The sequence below is a fragment of the Anabrus simplex genome, chromosome 2, assembly GCF_040414725.1.
Source record: "Anabrus simplex isolate iqAnaSimp1 chromosome 2, ASM4041472v1, whole genome shotgun sequence".
Lineage (NCBI taxonomy): Eukaryota > Metazoa > Arthropoda > Insecta > Orthoptera > Tettigoniidae > Anabrus > Anabrus simplex.
The window spans coordinates 1,221,899,300-1,221,918,308 of record NC_090266.1 but is presented as its reverse complement, the minus strand read 5'-3'; the positions used below and the strand labels follow the sequence as shown (position 1 = coordinate 1,221,918,308).

The following is a 19,009-nucleotide window of genomic DNA, read 5'->3' as shown; positions in this document are numbered from 1 at the left end:
AATATTAGCAGAAGACTTCGTGTCTCATACCGGTCTAGTGCTCGACATTCAGAGCAAGTCATGCACTTTCAAATTTGCTAATAACTGTAAAATTCCTTTGCTTAAGTGTAATTCTGTATCATGTTCATCTGTTTTGCCTACCCAGGATGAGATGTTGTTAGACCTTAGACATCTACCTGAGAAGCAGGCTGAAAGTATTCGTAAATTGTGTCAGTCCTTTCCTGCGGTATTTTCCGATACTCTTGGTGTTAGAGATCGGGCCAGCTAGGAAGACGTCTGGGAGCGCATGCGCACTTTGGACTATCCCGCATAGCGCATCCCCTCCTAACAGAGCTCCTGCTACAAGGACAGTACAGTGCATAAGTTTACACTCAGCTTTCGCGTGCTGCTTTCTAATTTCTCGTTGTGTAGTAACTGTGGTTAGTGGTGGTGTGCGTTAGGCCTATCTATGACTGTATGGAAGGCGCTAAAAGCAGCCTGCATCTTGAACGTTATAGACTTTATGGAAAGGGAGGCAGTGGAAGAAAAGTTTGTGATAGATTGCAAGAAAGTGCAGGAAAGAGTAGCAGCAGCTGAATTTTCTGTAATTTTTAATTCTACCAGGTCCTTTTCAGTTTCTTTAAACCAGTTCGGTTTTGTTTTGGGTTACGGAAGAAGTCAAAGATTTGTTTGGTTAATCTGTTAGATTTCATTCTGAGAAGATGATGTGATACAAATTCTTATAATTTTGTTAATTACCACCTATTCAGTACAATAAAAAGTAATATAAACTTACATATTTATTAAGATGTTGATATGGTACATGTTTCGCTCCTTTTTCGTGAGCATCATCAGCCAATTATTATTTACTTAAGGTTATATATGATCATGAAACAATTCTTTTGGATTAAGATTATGCCTATAAACCTAATTGACAAATATTATAATATTTTACAAGTCATATAGGCCTAACAATAAAATTATGTCTTTAAAACATATTCGTCTAAAATCTATCTAAGTCTAACATTTTATTGAAGAAACTCATCTGGTGAACATCCTTTAAAATTATTTAAAAAAATTAAAAACTTTTGAGATCTGGCTAATTGTATTGATTCAATGTTGCTCAACTTGTATGATTGTCGTTAAAACTTCGTTAACTATATTGACAATTTTCTGCAGTTGATAATTGTCTATGTTATGGACATTTAACTTGTTCTCGTTGTTGCTGGAGTAACATTTATACAAATATATTGGCATTAATTTTATATTGTCAATACGAGAATATTGTTCATGAACAAGATGAGTTTCGTCGATAAAATGTTAGACTTAGATAGATTTTAGACAAATATGTTTTAAAGACATAATTTTATTTGTTAGGCCTATATGACTTGTAAAATATTATAAGATTTGTCAATTAGGTTTATAGGCATAATCTTAATCCAAAAGAATTGTTGCATGATCTTATATAATTGGCTGATGATGCTCACAAAAAAGGAGCGAAACTTGTACCATATCAACATCTTAATAAATATGTAAGTTTATATTGCATTTTTATTGTATTGAATAGGTGGTAATTAACAAAATTATAAGAATTTGTATCACAAGTAGATCTTCAATACGGACAAAGAAAATGAAATTTATAACCTGAGAAGAAGATGACCGGAAAAAAAAAATGCTCTTTCCTCCCATCGTATCTGAGAGTTTTTCAATTTTCTTGTAGCGTGTTTCATTCTTGATGTATAATATATTATTATTATCGAGTTATTTTACATGACGTGGCTCAGGTTATGAAGCCTGGTGTTATAGCAAACCATATTCTACACTGTAGATCTACAGCGTTGTAAAGTTAATTTTACATCAAATTATAATTTAAAATAAGGACTACGCAAATTGATACATGAAAACGATTTTGACAGCTACTATAATAAGAGGTTAAATTATATTCTAACTCCTTAAATCTATCTATCATCTGTAACACTTCTAAATAAATTCATTTCGGCTTGGTATGTCTGTAATATACAGCTAGAAGGTAATTCCACTAACTGAAAATCTGTGGAGTGTTACATGGCAGTTATAACAAATATTTCGGGTCAACTGTACGTCGCCACTATACTGAGCGAGAAGGGGAAGTCAGCGTTCTCGCTCCCACGGCTCTGCTTTCTCACTCGCACTCTTCCCCATACCGGGTGTCTTCCTAGCTGGCCTGATCTCTACTGACCTTATTGAATACAAGATTGAGGGTATAGATTCGATCCCAGTTAGGTTTCCGCCTTATCTCCACCCAAAATGAAGGCTCTTAAAGTGATCATAGGTCAGATGTTAAAAGGTGGTATTATTCGACCCCCTAAGTCGGCGTATTCATCGCCCATTTTTCTGGTGCCGAAACCCCAAGGTGGCTTCAGGCCTGTGATTGGCTATAGGGCTTTTAATCGGAAGGTGGTGTTACAATCTGTGCCTCTTCTCGACCTTCACTCTTGTTTTTCATGGTTTCGGAAAGCTAAGTTCTTTACCATTCTTGACCTTAATCAGGCGTACAACCAGATCCCTCTAGCTGAAGAATCCAAATATCTTAAGGGGGGATGTCAATGAGAATGGTTGAAAATTTCGATTTTTTGAAAATGGTGTTTTTTGAATATTTGGGATGTTGTTTTCATCTTGTGAAATTTTCATGGTAATATCTTTTCTAGAAGTGGCTGAAAAAAATAATGTTCGTGTGGGTGCGCGAATGTATCGCACCAAGTTTCAACCTACTCTGTTGCTTTTGGATGCCCCAAGGATGACTGGTGTAAGTACAATATTAATAGAACTACTTACAAACAAACATTCACTCCCTGAGGCGTTATGAATGAAATAAAGCCAACATTCAAAGTTCTGGCTGACCCAGAATTACTAAAAAAGTGTATTCATCGGAAGACACAAATTATTAATTAAAGTTTTGATAACCTAGTGTGGGGTCGGTGTCCAAAAACTACATTCTGTGGACTGAAAGTGTTATCTATTGCTGTTTATGATGCTCCTTGGGGTTTAAAGAGGGAAATAAAGGCAGAATTGAAGTTCTAAGGCAGGTAGGAATGGAACCAGGAGTACATACTATCCGGATATTGAATGAAATAGATCAGAAGAGGATTCCAAAAACTGAAGCCAGTTCACCAAAATTACAGCAGACTGCAAGACAACACAGAAGTTCAGAGAAGAGAAGCAGGAGGATGACGAAGAACACTATTCTTATGGAGGACATTAATTCTCTGGCTTTAAAAAACGAGTATTTTCAGACGGAATGCATAGAAAATATTTTAAACCTTCATTTCTCACAATCACATTTTTCAAACTATTTTGTACCTTTTCTCAGCAGCTATTAGAGCCAGAGTAATGTAATTTTCAGTACTTGCTTATAGCAACACAAAATCCCTTAGGAACTAGAATAAAGAGACTACAGTTATTAGAAACCAAATTATGGGGTTATTATGAACTGAAAAATGGGGTTGAAAAATTTTGGAAATTAAAAATTTAATTTCTACCCAATCATTTCACTCAAATACAAAATTCTAGTTCCCAAAACTAACGTATGTTTGTAAATAATGCACAACAAATTTCACAGTGATATGTCCATTGTCTTGGGAGAAAAGTGCACTTTTGTTACAATGGATTTTCTAAAAATGATATCAACTTTTTGACCACACTGTATAATATTTCTAACTGTAATAAAGCATTTAGACTCACTAAGACAATTTTATTACATGTGCAAAATATGAAAATTCTATCTTGAAAAACAAGCCCACAGCGATTTTTTTAAAACAAACACTGAATTATTGTTGACATCCCCCCTTAACAGCTTTTGCCATGGATTGGAACTTGTATGAGTACAACCGCGTGCCTTTCGGGCTCCCCACGGGTGCAGCTGTGCTCACTAGACTGCTAGATAGGTTCTTCTCCGACATCAAGTTTGAATACTTATATCATTATCTTGATGATGTCGTCGTATTTTCTGAGACCTGTGAAGAACACCTTGATCATCTAAAGGAAGTACTCAATCGCCTTCGTAAAGCTGGGTTACCTGTCAGATTATCCAAGGTAGCCTTTACTAAGCCTTCTATGTCATTCCTAGGGCATATTGTGTCGCCCGATGATGTTTCTATAGATCATTCCAGAACACAGGCCATCCAGGATATCAAACCTTCTAAGGACATCAAAGGTATTGCCAGGTTCATCGGTATGGTCAATTTCTTCAGGAAATTTATTCCTAACTTTGCTAACAGAGTGGCGCCCGTGAACTTACTTCATATGAAAGGCGTCAGATTTGAGTGTGGACCGTCTCAACAAGCCGCTTTTGAAGATCTGAAATTAGCTCTTTGCAACGCCCCTGTTCTAGCTATGCCGGATTTTTCGAAGAAATTCATCGTTCAAACCGACGCCTCGTCATCAGCGGTGGCTGCTGTGCTTCTTCAGGAAACTGAACTCGGTATGCGACCCATCGCCTACGCATCTAGGACATTATCGGCCCAAGAGGCTAAATATTCCATCTATGAACTTGAGGGTTTGGCAGTCTTATTTGCACTAGAGAAGTTCCGCCTCTATCTGGAACACGTCAAGTTCGACCTGGAAACAGATAATCAAGCCTTAATTTGGGTCTTAGCTAGGCCGCATCGTACAGGTCATATAGCCCATTGGGCCATCAGGATTTCTGCTTTCCAATTTGATGTTAGACATAGTAGAGGATCTGAAAATGTTGTTGCGGATGGACTAAGCCGCATGTTTTCTCAGGATGTGGAGACCACCGAACAGGAAGAGAGTTCTTCTCTTCCCACGCCAATGCCTTCGGGTATTAATGCCATTCTAACTGATGCCCCCATGTTGTTTAGGGATATTGAAAAATATCAACGTGAAGATCCTGTGCTGGCCCCTATTATTGAAACCCTTTCTTCTGGTTTAACATGTCGTCCCTTATGTATTGAGGAACGGGGTTTTGTCTTGCCCGTCGAGGCATGATCAGAAGATGAAAGTTTTGGTTCCAGCTGTTCTCGTGCCTATGATCTTCAAGTACTATCATGAGACCCCATTAGGGGGGCATTTAGGCATCTTTAAAACTCTGGAAAAGATCCGAGAGATGTTTAATTTCCGGGCGAGTTGGCCGTGCGCGTAGAGGCGCGCGGCTGTGAGCTTGCATCCGGGAGATAGTAGGTTCGAATCCCACTATCGGCAGCCCTGAAGATGGTTTTCCGTGGTTTCCCATTTTCACACCAGGCAAATGCTGGGGCTGTACCTTAATTAAGGCCACGGCCGCTTCCTTCCAACTCCTAGGCCTTTCCTATCCCATCGTCGCCATAAGACCTATCTGTGTCGGTGCGACGTAAAACCCCTAGCAAAAAAAAAAAAAAAAAAAAAAAAAAGATGTTTAATTGGAAAGGTATGGACGGTGAAATTCGTGAATTGGTAAAAGCTTGTAAATCTTGTTTGCTTAGTAAACCCACCTTGTCCACTAAGCTTGGTCTATTATCCTCTCATCAAGCGTCGCACCCCATGGAACACCTCTATATAGACTATGTCGGACCCTTCCCCCAATCAAAGGGGAACTCCAACAAATTCATTCTTGTATGTGTATATGGTTTCAGTAGATTTTCTTGGTTATTTCCGACTAAGCTGGCTACCGCTCAGTCCACCATTTCTTGTTTAAATACCATATTTGCTTCTTTTGGTCCTTGTCAATATATTGTGTCTGATAATGTTAAAGCCTTTACATCCAACCTCTTCCATAAATTCTGTTTTGACCTGTCTGTGTCACATGTAACTACATCGGCATATTATCCTCAACCATCTCTGGCTGTGCGGGTCAATCGTAATCTTAGATCTGCGCTAATTGCATTTCATCATGAAGATCATTCCAGGTGGGATATGTCCCTGCATTGGTTGGCCTTTGCTTTAAATTCGGCGGTTCATGAGTCTCACAAGTGCACTCCAGCTTCTCTGATGCTTAAATTTGTTCCTAACACGCCGCTCTCTAACCTTTGGTCACTTAATTATGTATTACCAGAGACAATAGGTCCCGATAATATTAGAGATCTATGGAAGAAGGCTAAGGCCAATCTTAAGGTTTCCCATGAAAAGGTTAGGGACGGATATGATCGTGGACAGAGACCCACCAATTTAAAAGTCGGAGATCAAGTCATGGTTAGAGACTTTGTTCCCGCGGCAAGCTTGCACCCAGATTCTTAAGGGATGTGTGTCATTTTGGATTTATTGACACCTGTTACCTTATAAGTAAGCAATCCAGCCACTGAGAGGATCTTCAGAGTCCACCTCTCTCAGGTGAAACCTGTCTAATTGATTTGCTATTTTCGTTAGCCGCTAAATTTAGCAGGAGTTGGAAGGTTATTTTTTTTATTATTATCCGAGGCCTTCTGCCCCGATTATGTTATTGAATGTGGTATATGACCTGTATGTACGATCTTCCCCTCTGGTTTTCCTGCTGTCAATTCCTTAGTGGCCATTACCAAGCCCCCGTCTCCTGCATCTCGACCTATTGGCACACAAGAACCTTCCACGCCGCCCGCCCCTCTGCATCACCAATAAAGATCGTACTCTCATATCTCAAGCAACAGCACTTTTCTGTCGCTGAGATAAGCAATATACGATACGCGACACGCACAGACATATACTTGAAATTTAAAGGGAGGCGATAAAAAAGGTTCACAGCTGCGCGATTGCACAACATATCACAAGTGATATACCTATTTTTTTACTTTAACAACCTCATGATTGTTTTAACTTTACAGACTACCATCGTTCAATGTATTCCACTACAAATACTAGCTGTTAATCTGTACATATTGTTACAATTTCATGTCTAATGTTATCATTTTACTTTTCATTACGGCATTGTCACTCTTTTAACATTTTTTATCATTTCAGCTCAGGGCCCTGACCTAATCTTTGTAAATTAACGGCTGATGATGTTCGCTATGTCGAACGAAACATGTTCCATTATTTAAGACACCTCATGATTATTTTATAATTCAATGAGTAATGTATTGTATTGAGTAGGTGGTTGTTAATAAAAGGATTTTATAATTTTAATATATTGTCCTCAATACAGTTCTATTATGAGATTAATTACATATGATTTTAATTATATGTAAGTGATATATCTCTCGAAGTGTAGCTTGCTAGTCTCTTCAGCGATTAGTATCATACGATATTTCGAGCTGTGAACATGACGGGAAGAAGAGAAGACAATTCTGTAATTTAGTGGAACTGATTGGTATAATTTGTAAAATAAAAAAATAAAAACAGGAAAAAAAATATATCAAATTAAAAGTGCTAAATTTTATTAATACTGCTTTTTATATTAATATCTACTTACCTTATAGTAATCAGAAGTTTTTTATCTGAAGAAATGGCCTTCCTGAAGGATGTATCTTTTTTTCAAGGGTTTGTGACACTAGGCTTTTCAGAAAATGAAAGTTTTCAGGATTCATTAGATAAAAAATCCCTGAATTTTGATTCATGTTGAGACAGCATTCGAGAAACAACAGCTGAGGTATGGTGCATGTTGGTAAAATTGTAGGGATGTACCCAGTATTTCCGCTTACTTCTCATCCTTCGCCTGAACCAATAAGTCACTAGAACGTTTGAACTCATATTTGTAACTGATGTAGTGAGAATTGTGTTCCGACCAACTTTTTTTCGCCCAGATCGCGCATTTATCGCCCAGTGTCATGAACCTTCCTAGCAATATATTGTCGCAATATATTCCTTACTATATATCACTTATCTTATATCGCCTTAGTGTGAATGGCGCCTTACTGTTTCAGTGCCCCCTCAGCCGTTTGCCGCCTTACTGTAACAGCTTGTGAGGGACACAAGAGAAGAAAGGGCCCTCTTCGCTCTAGTAAGGCCTCCTTCTGAACGGCGCGCCGGAGTGCATCTTCCCGGCAAAGGATGAAGTGCGGTGACCCTGCCACAAACTCATCTGGGGACTGTACATATACTTCTAATCTGCGGTGTTCATCTCCACGACTACCCCTCTCGTAGCGGGAGAGGTGTATCTGAGGGTACTTGAGGTGTCCGGGAGTCCTCAACTGGGTATCGGCAGCAGCGGCAGGTCTTGCCGTCTAGTCTAATCAACATGTAATGAACCTCAACGACTACCTGGACACTAAATCTGCATTTAATAATTTCCTACAAATCAACTTCAGAAAAAAACTTGGACATTTTTTTTCTCTTCAACTGAAAATGTTTTCTCAAAATTCTTCTGTCACCCCAAGGAAGGACATTTGTGGGGGGGGAGGTCTGTACCAGGAGGTACACCTCTACGCTGCGCATGCAAAATGAGCGCCTAAAAGAACTCCTCTATCAATCAAAAGTGAAACCAAGAATACAACAAGTTAGAACTTTAACCAGATGATGTCACCACCGAAATATTATATAATTTTGTTATTGTGCAGTTGCTTAACCTGAGTGAATTTCTCCTTGTTTTGTTTGCCATTCATCAAGAAGTTTGGACATTTTTCCACAGATGACACCACTAAAAACTGTGATCATGCACCCTGGTGCGAAGTGAAAGAACTTATAATTTAAAGGTTTTGCATTTCTAGGTTTTTGTAACTGATTGATGTTCATTTATTTTTGGGTGGGCAATTCTTCCTTTTCTTTCCACCAGTTTTGAACCTAGCCAATCCCTAATTTTTGTAATTAATTTCCAACCAATCCCGTATTTCTTTTTCACTTTGTATCTGCCAATTAAAAATTAAGAGGGCTTGTCCTGATTCATCTTGAATGATCTCGAACCTTCCCAGAGGGTTTATAAACTGCGGCTTTTCACATTTCTTGGCCAATCGATTGTCATCTTACTGAGTGTGTGTGTGTGTCAAAGCAGGAGGCGGGCGGCCTCTTTCATCGGTCAACAGAACATCTACAAGGTAATGGCTACATTACTTCTTTCTTTCTTGCTACCTCCACAGGGAAAGGTCTTCTTCTGGCTAATGTAAAAACTTCATAAAACTCTAAATTGGGGATAGAGAGTCAATATCCTCTCGAGCTCCCCTTCATCTTGGTTTGAGGTGACTACGTTTTTATAACTGTTTTTCATTCTGTAATGTGGTAAAGTAATTTCTATACGAGTCACCTCAGTAGTTTGGGAATAGCCCCTGTTTCATCAACCTAGAGCCCCTTAGGTTGTTTTAGTGTTCATATCTAGGAGTGCAAGTATACGCCTCCATTCATTTTGTGTTCGGGCCATTAATGTAACCTGTTATTGTTATTCCACGAAGGCCCCGTAGATTGGGTATTATATACCCCTGTAAAAATAAGTCCAATAAGATTGATGTAATGTTGCCTTGAGTAGGCAGTATGAAACTTAGAGCCGGTTAGCTCTTTTCCAAATTTTGTAATTGTAAAGAGTGCCTCTGGAAGGCTAGATATTCGATTTTGGGGAGCAAGTGCTCCATGAATGAGGGGATTTCTGCCCTTGAATAAATTTGTGCTCTTTTGTAAATTTGAGCTAGGAGCTCAGGAATTGTAAGGCAAGGGGTGTGAAGCCCAGGATTTGTAAAAATCACTAAATTTTGGATTTTTCTTGTCTTGTTAAAATTTGTCATTGTACCTGTTCTTTCATTGTTATGAAAAATTGTTAAGTTTGAAGTCCTAAAAAATTATAACCTTTGTTAAAGTTTTAATCCAATTCTTGACATTGTAGTTAGACCTATTCACCCCGGTACCTTCTTTAACCTCTTTCTGCTCCACGGGCACCCCTGTAAGAGTTAAATTTGAGAATTTATATTTATAGAATATTTAAAAAAAAGAATATTTATTGGTTTTTTTCCATTCCCATTCTCTCCTCCTATTTTTCCATCCTGTCCACTATTCTAATCCATCTTTTGGTAAGCCTTTACCGTTGCCAAACCTATCCCGTCTTCCGGAAACGCATAATTCACATCTTGGACTTCATCATAGTTTTCCCCAATTCTCGTACCTTTGATATTCGGAATGTTGTATATCATTTTGTTATGTTAGTCATACTGTCTAGTTGTACACTTGGTCACTTGCATTATTCACTCCTGTCAATGTTATTGTATGATCAAGTTACAGGAATTCCTTTCCTACATTTTATTTTTATGAATTTATTAAAATGTAATGAATAAAGGTTTTTTTTTTTTTTTTTTTTTGTTAAGGTTCACTATGGATGCTTCTGACAGGCAGACTATCACACACAATCTGGTTGAGCTAGTGCAGAAAACTGACTTGGATAGCTTGCTCCCAAAACTGCTGGAGAAGGAGGTGTTCACTGAAGGAATGTTGGAAAAGTATCGAGTGAGTATGAATTGGGTATTGCAAAAACAACACGTCATGAAAACTAAATTTTTCAGGAGGGACAAAAACTGTATAATTACTGGTATACTATATTACTCCTTCCCTGTGAATGATGTGACCTTGCCGCAGTGGGGAGGCTTGCACGTCCCAATGAAGCAGATATCTGAGCCGTAGGTGCAAACATAATGGATAGCTATCTGTTGAGAGACCAGACTTACGAATGGTTCATGGGAAGGGGAGTAAGCAGCCTTTCGAAAGTCGCAAGGGCAGCAGTCTGGATGTTTAACTGATATGGCCTTGTAATAATTGTACCATGAATTTCTTTCTCCCCTTTATAATGTTGCTGTGAGATTTGTAGCATCCTGGTAAATTATCATTGCTGCTCCTATTTTTAACATCTTGGGGTAATGCCTCTTAATTTGGTGTGAAATTTAAGTTTGGAATTATATGTTCCTCTCTCCTGTCATCCCCAAGAGAAGGGATTTGTGTTTGCAATGTATGTTTTTAAATTGTGATTTGTGCATCGTAAAGCTTGGCCTTCGTGATGCACTGTCTGCCTGCCCCCATGGCAATGTGCCCCGCCTTCCTTGCCGAACTATCAGGGTCGTCCTCCCCTCCTATATATGTTGTGCGTCTTGCCTCGGCAGAGGTCTTTGAATCGCCGTACTGACTTGTAACACTTCGCTCTGATCCACCGTGGGCTCACCGCTGGAGCATGGAGGTAAGGTTTTGAAAGTCAACCTCTCCGATGATAAGGGGATGAAGGGAGGATTATTCTGACTTGTTAAGTGAAGTTCTTAAAGTATGTAATTGCGGTACACGAGTACCCTTGGTAAACACCTTGTTGCTTATGTAGTCAATATCTTTCAAATTGGATGTTGCCCTCTTGGCAAGTTAACTTAATTATTAACTCGAAGTATGGCATAGCCACTGTTTAATCGGCCCTCGACCGTGTAGGTCATATCTTCCCAGATTTTATTGGATAGTTGCATTGTGGCGGTATCCGGGCTTTTATCAATATTTGGGTTATATAACCGTGTTCGATTCTAGGCCGATAAGAGTCGGAAGGCAAATGTGTAAAAAAATAAAAGGAAATCAAAATGTATTATATCTGGTTATGACCAGCCTCATTAATGTAAAGACTCAGTGCATTCTGGATCTTCTTCTGCTAATTTTCTTAGCTAGCTTCACATGTTTGAGAGCCTTGCGCATTCGATAGTTTTCCTCTTTTATGTTCTTCTTGTGCTTTAAAATATTGTAAGTGTAAATTTCTATTACCTAGGTTATTTGAGATACATGTTACGAGTTTTCCAGAATTAGCTGTTTCTAAACAAATTATGTATATGTCAGAGACGCGTCTCACGTTATTAATAGCAAGTTTCATCTGTTAAGAGTTCTAAACAGAAGCCGTAAGCTTCAGTAATCTGTTCGAGTTAACTCCCAGTCCTTTGTTACATAGATATAGCTGAAGGCTACTCTTTAAATAATGTGTTAAATGTATTTCCTCAATGTTGCTCTTTCATACTGTTCGAATGGAAAGGGAAGGCCCCAAAGGGGAGATAACTTGAAATAAAGTTAATGTACTACCCCTAGGTTGTGCTCTCTGTTCAGACCCGGCCCGCACACTTCTTTCCTCCTCTATCCGGATAGCACAGTACGATAATCAACATGGCTTAGCTGTGTTGTGATACTGCTACACAGCTGAAAGCAACAGGAAACTACAGCCTTTACTGATTCTTGAGGACATACAGCTCTCTCTGTATGAATTAATGATATACTGATGGCTTCCTCCCGGGTAAAATATTTCAGATGTAAAATAGTCCCCCATTCACACCTCTGGGTGGGGACTACACAGGACAGGGCAATCATCAGAAAGATGAATACTGATATTCTGCAAGTTGGAGTGTGGAATACCGAGCTCGATAGCTGCAGTCGCTTAAGTGCGGCCAGTATCCAGTATTCGGGAGATAGTAGGTTCGAACCCCACTGTCGGCAGCCCTGAAAATGGTTTTCCGTGGTTTCCCATTTTCACACCAGGCAAATGCTGGGGCTGTACCTTAATTAAGGCCACGGCCGCTTCCTTCCCACTCCTAGCCCTTTCCTGTCCCATCGTCGCCGTAAGACCTATCTGTGTCGGTGCGACGTAAAACAACTAGCAAAAGGAGTGTGGAATGTTAGAAGTTTGAATCGTTGCGGTAGGTTAGAGAATCTGAAGAGGGAAATGGATGGACTACAATTAGATGTAGTTGGTATAAGTGAAGTACGTTGGGCAACTACAAAATTATCAACACAAAATCAAACATGGGAAATGCAGGAGTTGGTTTAATAATGAGTAAGAAAATAGGGCAGCGGGTGAGGTACTACGACAAGCATACTGAACAAATTATTGTTGTCAAGATAAGACACCAAGCCAATGCCCGCATCAAAAGTGCAGGTCTGTATGTCTACTAGTTAAGCAGATGGTGAAGAAATCGAGAGAGTATATGAAGAGATAGAAGATTTAACTCAATATGTAAAAGGAGACGAGAATCTAATTTGATGGGAGACTGGCATGCATTTGTAGCCAAGGAAAAGAAGGTAATACAGTAGGAGAATTTGGACTGGGACAAAGAAATCAAAGAGGAAGTCGGCTAGTTGAGTTCTGCCCTGATCATAATTTAGTCCTTGCCAATATTTGTTCATACACCTCAAACAACGGCTGTATACGTCGCTGAGATGTGGAGTCACAGGAAGGTATCAAATAGACTTTATTATGATGAACCAGAGATTCAGAAACCTGATGTTGGATTGCAAAACTTTCCCAGAAGTAGACATGGACTCTAACCACAATTTGGTGGTCATGAAATTGTCATCTGAAGTTGAAAGGAAGGAATGTGAAGAGATGGGAACTAGATAAGTTGAGAGAAAAGAGTGAGAGGGATTGTTTCAAGAAACGTGTTACCCAAGGACTAAATCAAAAGGCTGGAAGTAACACAATAGAGGAAGAATGGTCAGTCATGAAGACTGAGGTCAGTAGGGCTGCTGAATAAATGTTAGGAAGAAAGGAAAGATCAACTAAGAATCAATGGATAACTCGGGACATACTAGAACTCATCGATAACAACGAAAATACAAGAATGCAAAAAAGAAGAGGCCAGAAAAGAATACAGGCGATTAAAGAATGAAGTGGACAGAAAGTACAGAACAGCTAAGGAAGAATCGCTGAAGGAGGGGTGCTAGGATTTTGAAGGTTGTATGGTCCTAGGAAAGGCTGATGCTGCATACAAGAAAATAAAGGAAACTTTTGAAGAAAGGAAAACTGGGTGTGTGAATATGAAGAGCTCAGATGGAAAATCACTTCTAGGTAAAGGAGACAAGGGAGAAAGATGGCAGAAACATATCCAACAATTGTATCAATGTAGGAACGTAGATGATCTGGTTTTGGAACAAGAAGAGGCTTTTGATCTGATGAAACAGGAAACCCAATTTTGAGGCTAGAATTCAACAAAGCTTAGATACACCTAAATAGGAACAAGGCACCTGGAATTGATGACATTTCCTCTGAATTACTGACTGCCTTAGGAGAAATTAGCATGTTGAGTTTATTCCATTTAGTGTGTAATGGTATGGTACAGGAGAAGTGCCATCCCATTTTTGACAGAATATTTTATACCCATTCCCAGGAAATCAGGTGCTGTCAAGTGTGAAAACTACCACACCATTGGTTTAGTATCTCACACTTGCAAAATTTTAACAACATGTATTATTTACAGAAGAATGGAAAAACAATTTGATGCTGAGTTGGGGAAGGATTAGTTTGGCTTCAGAAGAAATGTAGCAACACATGAAGCAATCCTGGCTTTACACCTGCTCTTAACATGTTCAATGCGGATCACGCGCTGGGCGCGTGCCACTACTTTATAAGCACATGCGGAGCACGCGCCTAGTGCGTCATGGGACAGTTGCTAGGAAATGTAAATCAGGTTTCCCGCATGGTAAGAAAGGCTCTGATTGTCATCCCGCACATCGTGTAAGTTCAGTCTACTAGCAGATTCATCCGTAGCCATATTTGCTCATGCGTGTTCTGTTTCCTGCGTATTTCCTCTCCAGAGTTGTCGTCATACGTCATCATTCATTTATGGGATCTTTGAGCAGCAAGACCACTTCATTGCGAGGCAAGGCACTGCATTTTCTGTTTATTATTACTTCAAGAGAATTACGAGTGATTCCGCTTTTGAAATAAATACGGTAAATTCCATCACTGCAATATGTTCAGTAAAATAACTGAACCTGTAACTGTCATTTATTCGTGCATCATATATGTGTATAAGGCTCTGATCTCATTGGAGGCACGCTTGTACAAGTAATTTGGTGGCGTGCACGTGCGCAAGCTGGCGTGAACAGCAATGTGCTCACACCAAATGCAAGCAGGTGCAAGTTAATTATTATAAACAGGTCAGTCGAAATGGAGATGTCAGGCGATGAGGACATTGTTTTGGAAAATGTTTTAAAGTTTTTATATTTGGATGAGCAGGAAGTCAGGGAAGAGTGGGTGAACGAGTATTTTTTGGACAGAGAGGAAGATGGAGAGTATGCACGAATACTCAACGATTTGCTTAGACAGCCTAATAAGTTTTTTGAATACTTCAGAATGATACCGGACACTTTCTACTATACACTGGACAAAATCACACCTAGAATAAGGAAGCAATCTCATTTCCGAAAGTGTCTATCACCTGAAGAGAAGCCTCGATGATCAGAAATCAACTGAGATCACGCACGCTTGCTATTACAAAACAGATATTTTTGTTTCGAAGTGGAGTCAGATCAAGCTTGCGCAAGCGTGCACTTGCTTGTGGCGGGCAGTGTGAGCAGCGATGGACAAATCACACTTGTTTTGGTTGCTTTCCTGCAGATTTTGTTTATATGTGCACGCTTGCTCACGCGTGCCACCAAATTACTTGCACAAGCGTGCCTCCAATGTGGTCGAAGCCTTACACAAACGAAACTTCTAATTGTCCTTTATTCCTGCATCATATTTGTAAGTAACTTGAAATAACGTGCAGTAATCATTTTTGACTGCGTCATGATGCTTATGTTATCATTTTAAATATATTTTTTTACACATGGCCGACATTCCTTCAACGTTACGAGACCCACCCATTTAGCCAAAGTGTTTCATTTTTGTTTGTCAAATTCTGTAATAGAGAAGTGTAAATATGAATATATTTATGTGTGTAACATACTTTATGCATTTGTTTGCTATCCATGGTAAATAATGCACAATAATCTACCAGTGCGCGTGGCGCGTGATCCGTCTGGTGACCAGTATTACTTCTCGATTTCAACTACTGTGCGGGTCACGCACCAGGCACACGAGTGGGATAAGTCCACAAGTTTGATAGAACTCGTCCTACCAACGTACAAAACTTCGATAATTACAACTTTTAAAGAGTTCCACACAAATATTTTGTTCAGGTTGGCGGGCATGTCATGCTCTGCTAATATGCAGTGAACGTATTAAAGGATAGAATTACGTAGAAAAGTCAATAATGTCGATTGGATCATGCTATTTGAAATTCTGAAGGTGATGGGGATCAAGTACTGAGAAAGAAGAAGGTAATTATGTACAATCTGTACAAAAATTAGTCTGTGGTGATAAGAATCGAAGGCTATGAGAAAGAAGCAGCAAACCAGAAAGGAGTGAGGCAAGGTTGCAGTTAGTCCCCATCCTTTTTCAGTGTTTGATAGAACAGGCAGTAAAGGAAAATGAAAACGAATTTGGAAATGGAATCAATCTGTGGAGAGGAAATCAAAATTCTGAGATTCTCTGATGATATTGTTATTTTATCTGAGTCTGCACAGAGAAATTGCTGAATGGTATGGACAGAACCTTGGAGAATGATAAATCCAGACCAAAAGTAATGATATGCAGTCAAATGAAGTCAGGTGATACTGGAAATATTAAATTAGGGAATGAAGTCTTAAAGGAAGTAGATGAATATTGTTGGGTAATGGAATCGCTAATGAGTGCAGAAGTAAGGAGGATATCAAATGAAGACTGGCTTAAGGAAAAAAGGCCTTTCTTTAGAAATGTACTCAATTCAAACATTGATATGGGAATTAGAATGGCGTTTTTGAAGACTTTCGTCTGGAGCCCGGCATTGTATGGAAGTGAAACAAGGATGATAACTAGCTCAGAAAGAAGGAGAATAGAAGCTTTCTAAATGTGGTGTTACAGAAGAATGCCTGAGGTGAGATGGGTAGATCAAATCAGGAATGAAGAGATAACTGAATGAAATTGGTGAGGAGAGAATGATTTGGCAAAATTTGACTGGAAGAAGGGATAAAATGATAGGACACATCTTAAGACACCCAGGTCGTGTTCAGCTAGTTTTTGAGGGAAGCATAGGTAGTAAAATTGGTAGGTTAGACCGAGGTATGATTATGGCAAACAGATTAGAGTAGACGTGTACCGAGCAAGTGGCCGTGCGGTTAGGGTCGCGCAGCTGTGAGCTAGCATACAGGAGATAGTGGATTCGAACCCCACTGTCGGCAGCCCTGAAGATGGTTTTCTGTGGTTTCCCATTTTATTACCAGGCATACCTTAATTAAGGCCACAGCTGCTTCCTTCCACCTCCTAGCCCTTTTCTATCCCATCGTCAGGATAAGACCTCTCTGTGTTGATGTGACACAAAGCAAATAATAACAACAATAATAATAAAAAAGAGTAGACATAGAAATGAAAAGTTAGCATGGGATAGGGTGGCATGGACAGCTGCATCAAATCAGTCTATGGACTGATGACACAAACTACTTTATTAGTGGTAATTTTATTGAGATTTTCAGGTAGAAGCCTAACAGATACCGTATCTGGTTTCTTATTTTAAAAAATTAGAGTTTTGATAAATTGCGACTGAATTATATCATTTAACTCGTGCTTGACGTGTCATCCCTGCATGCAGTCAATGTTTCAGTATAATAATCTTCATTTGTAGTACTTGTAGGACTTTATTGGTATGCATTTACCTACTGTGTCACTAACAAAGAATTCAAGCATAGATAAACATTCTATTCTACAACCTTATGTACACTAGGCTGCTGAAGTATATCATAAAATTCTTGTGTTTTTCTGGTACACAACACATTAATTTGTGTTTATCATCAACTTCTCCCTCTCTGTTGGTATGACATTGTCTTGATATGTCTTTGAAGAAGGGAATGATATGTTTTCCTTCATACTTAGTTTGAAGGTATCCTTAACACTCTTAGTGCCAAGCCCAGGTGCTCACAGTATGCCACGAGTGCCAGACAGATTTAGAGAATTTTCTAGATTCTCACTCTCTGGACTATATAGTTCACAAATATTATAACTATGACTTGAAATTTTGTTAAATATTAACAAGAAGACACTGTTACTGCTGAACTAAATTACAACACTAAAATGCTCTTGGATATTGTGAAAAATATTATTTTCCAAACAATTTTTAAACACCAAAAATTAAAAATCAGAAACAAAACAGAAAAAATCAGAAAATTTAACTCAACGATAAATATTGATGACTTCTTTGAAATGCCCTATGTCAGATGAATAAACATGCACCGGGCGAGTTGGCCGTGTGCGTAGAGGCGCGCGGCTGTGAGCTTGCATCCGGGAGATAGTAGGTTCGAATCCCACTATCGGCAGCCCTGAAGATGGTTTTCCGTGGTTTCCCATTTTCACACCAGGCAAATGCTGGGGCTGTACCTTAATTAAGGCCACGGCCGCTTCCTTCCAACTCCTAGACCTTTCCTATCCCATCGTCGCCATAAGACCTATCTGGGTCGGTGCGACGTAAAGCCCCTAGCAAAAAAAAAAAAAAAATTAAAAAAAGTAAAAAAAAAATAAACATGTAAAGTTTCACATTTTTTATCTTCATTATTTTAAGAGTTATGTACAATGGTATCGTAATATACAATTGGCATGTCCAACAGTTGGATCGAACCTGGCACATGGGTTGTAGTCAGGGTGACCAGATGGTGATAGATTATCATTGTTCACAAGATGAAAGAATCTCAAGATCAATTGGACTCTGTTTCTTGAGAACATATTTTCAAACCATGGAATATAACGGGAGTTTTTGACCCAATAAGAAAATATGCTCGGCCTTTTAGTTATACCCATTTCCAACAAAACAGCAATGAAAGCCTTCATTTCAGTTAATGTAACCGGGCGCCACTGCTGTGCTCTGACATGCTGACAGGACATGTTTTCTCCTATCTTTTTGTCTCTGTAGTTATGAGGTTCCATAATTGAGCCGTGAAAAATAAAATAAAAAATACGCTATAGGTTTGCGTCTGACGAAGGGGCATGTCTCGGGTCAGGAGTGTCATAATAATCAGGTGAGGGTTGGTATTTTGCATCTTGACCTAATTAAATTTCACGGAAAACAGGAAATTGTTCCTGTTGAATATTGTTACAGCCGTCATCATCATCAGTACTGTCACTCAGACGGTCATTACCACTTTCAATGTTTACACTTGGACAATGAGCACGTGGTTGAGTGTTTACCAAAAACTCGCCGTTATCACTCCCAATAACACTTTCACTTTCCCCTTCCTCACTTGTTGGAGGAATGAATTCCTCATCCGAGTCTTTTATCATCCTCTTTTTCACTAAAAATGATTAAGATATACAGCCAGTTCGTCATTGTTAAAAAAATAACTTCTCCCGCTAGTCGCCATTTTACTCGCGGCATGGAGATCA

At 39.1% G+C, this 19,009-nt stretch overlaps 1 protein-coding gene across 3 annotated transcripts in view; it reads left to right on the top strand.

The window, feature by feature from the left end:
- Positions 1-19,009, top strand: part of LOC136864813 (caspase-3) — a 336,586-nt gene that overhangs the window by 13,164 nt on the left and 304,413 nt on the right. For 2 of the 3 annotated variants that reach the window (XR_011017867.1, XM_067142239.2), the window contains exon 2: positions 10,146-10,284. Coding sequence is in view for 2 of the 3 variants with exons in the window: in XM_067142239.2 (XP_066998340.1) it covers positions 10,153-10,284 (132 nt within the window). In the remaining variant the exon portion in view is untranslated. Of the gene's footprint in view, positions 1-2,666; positions 2,765-10,145; positions 10,285-19,009 lie in introns of all 3 variants that reach the window. The other variant, XM_067142240.2, reaches the window with a different exon arrangement.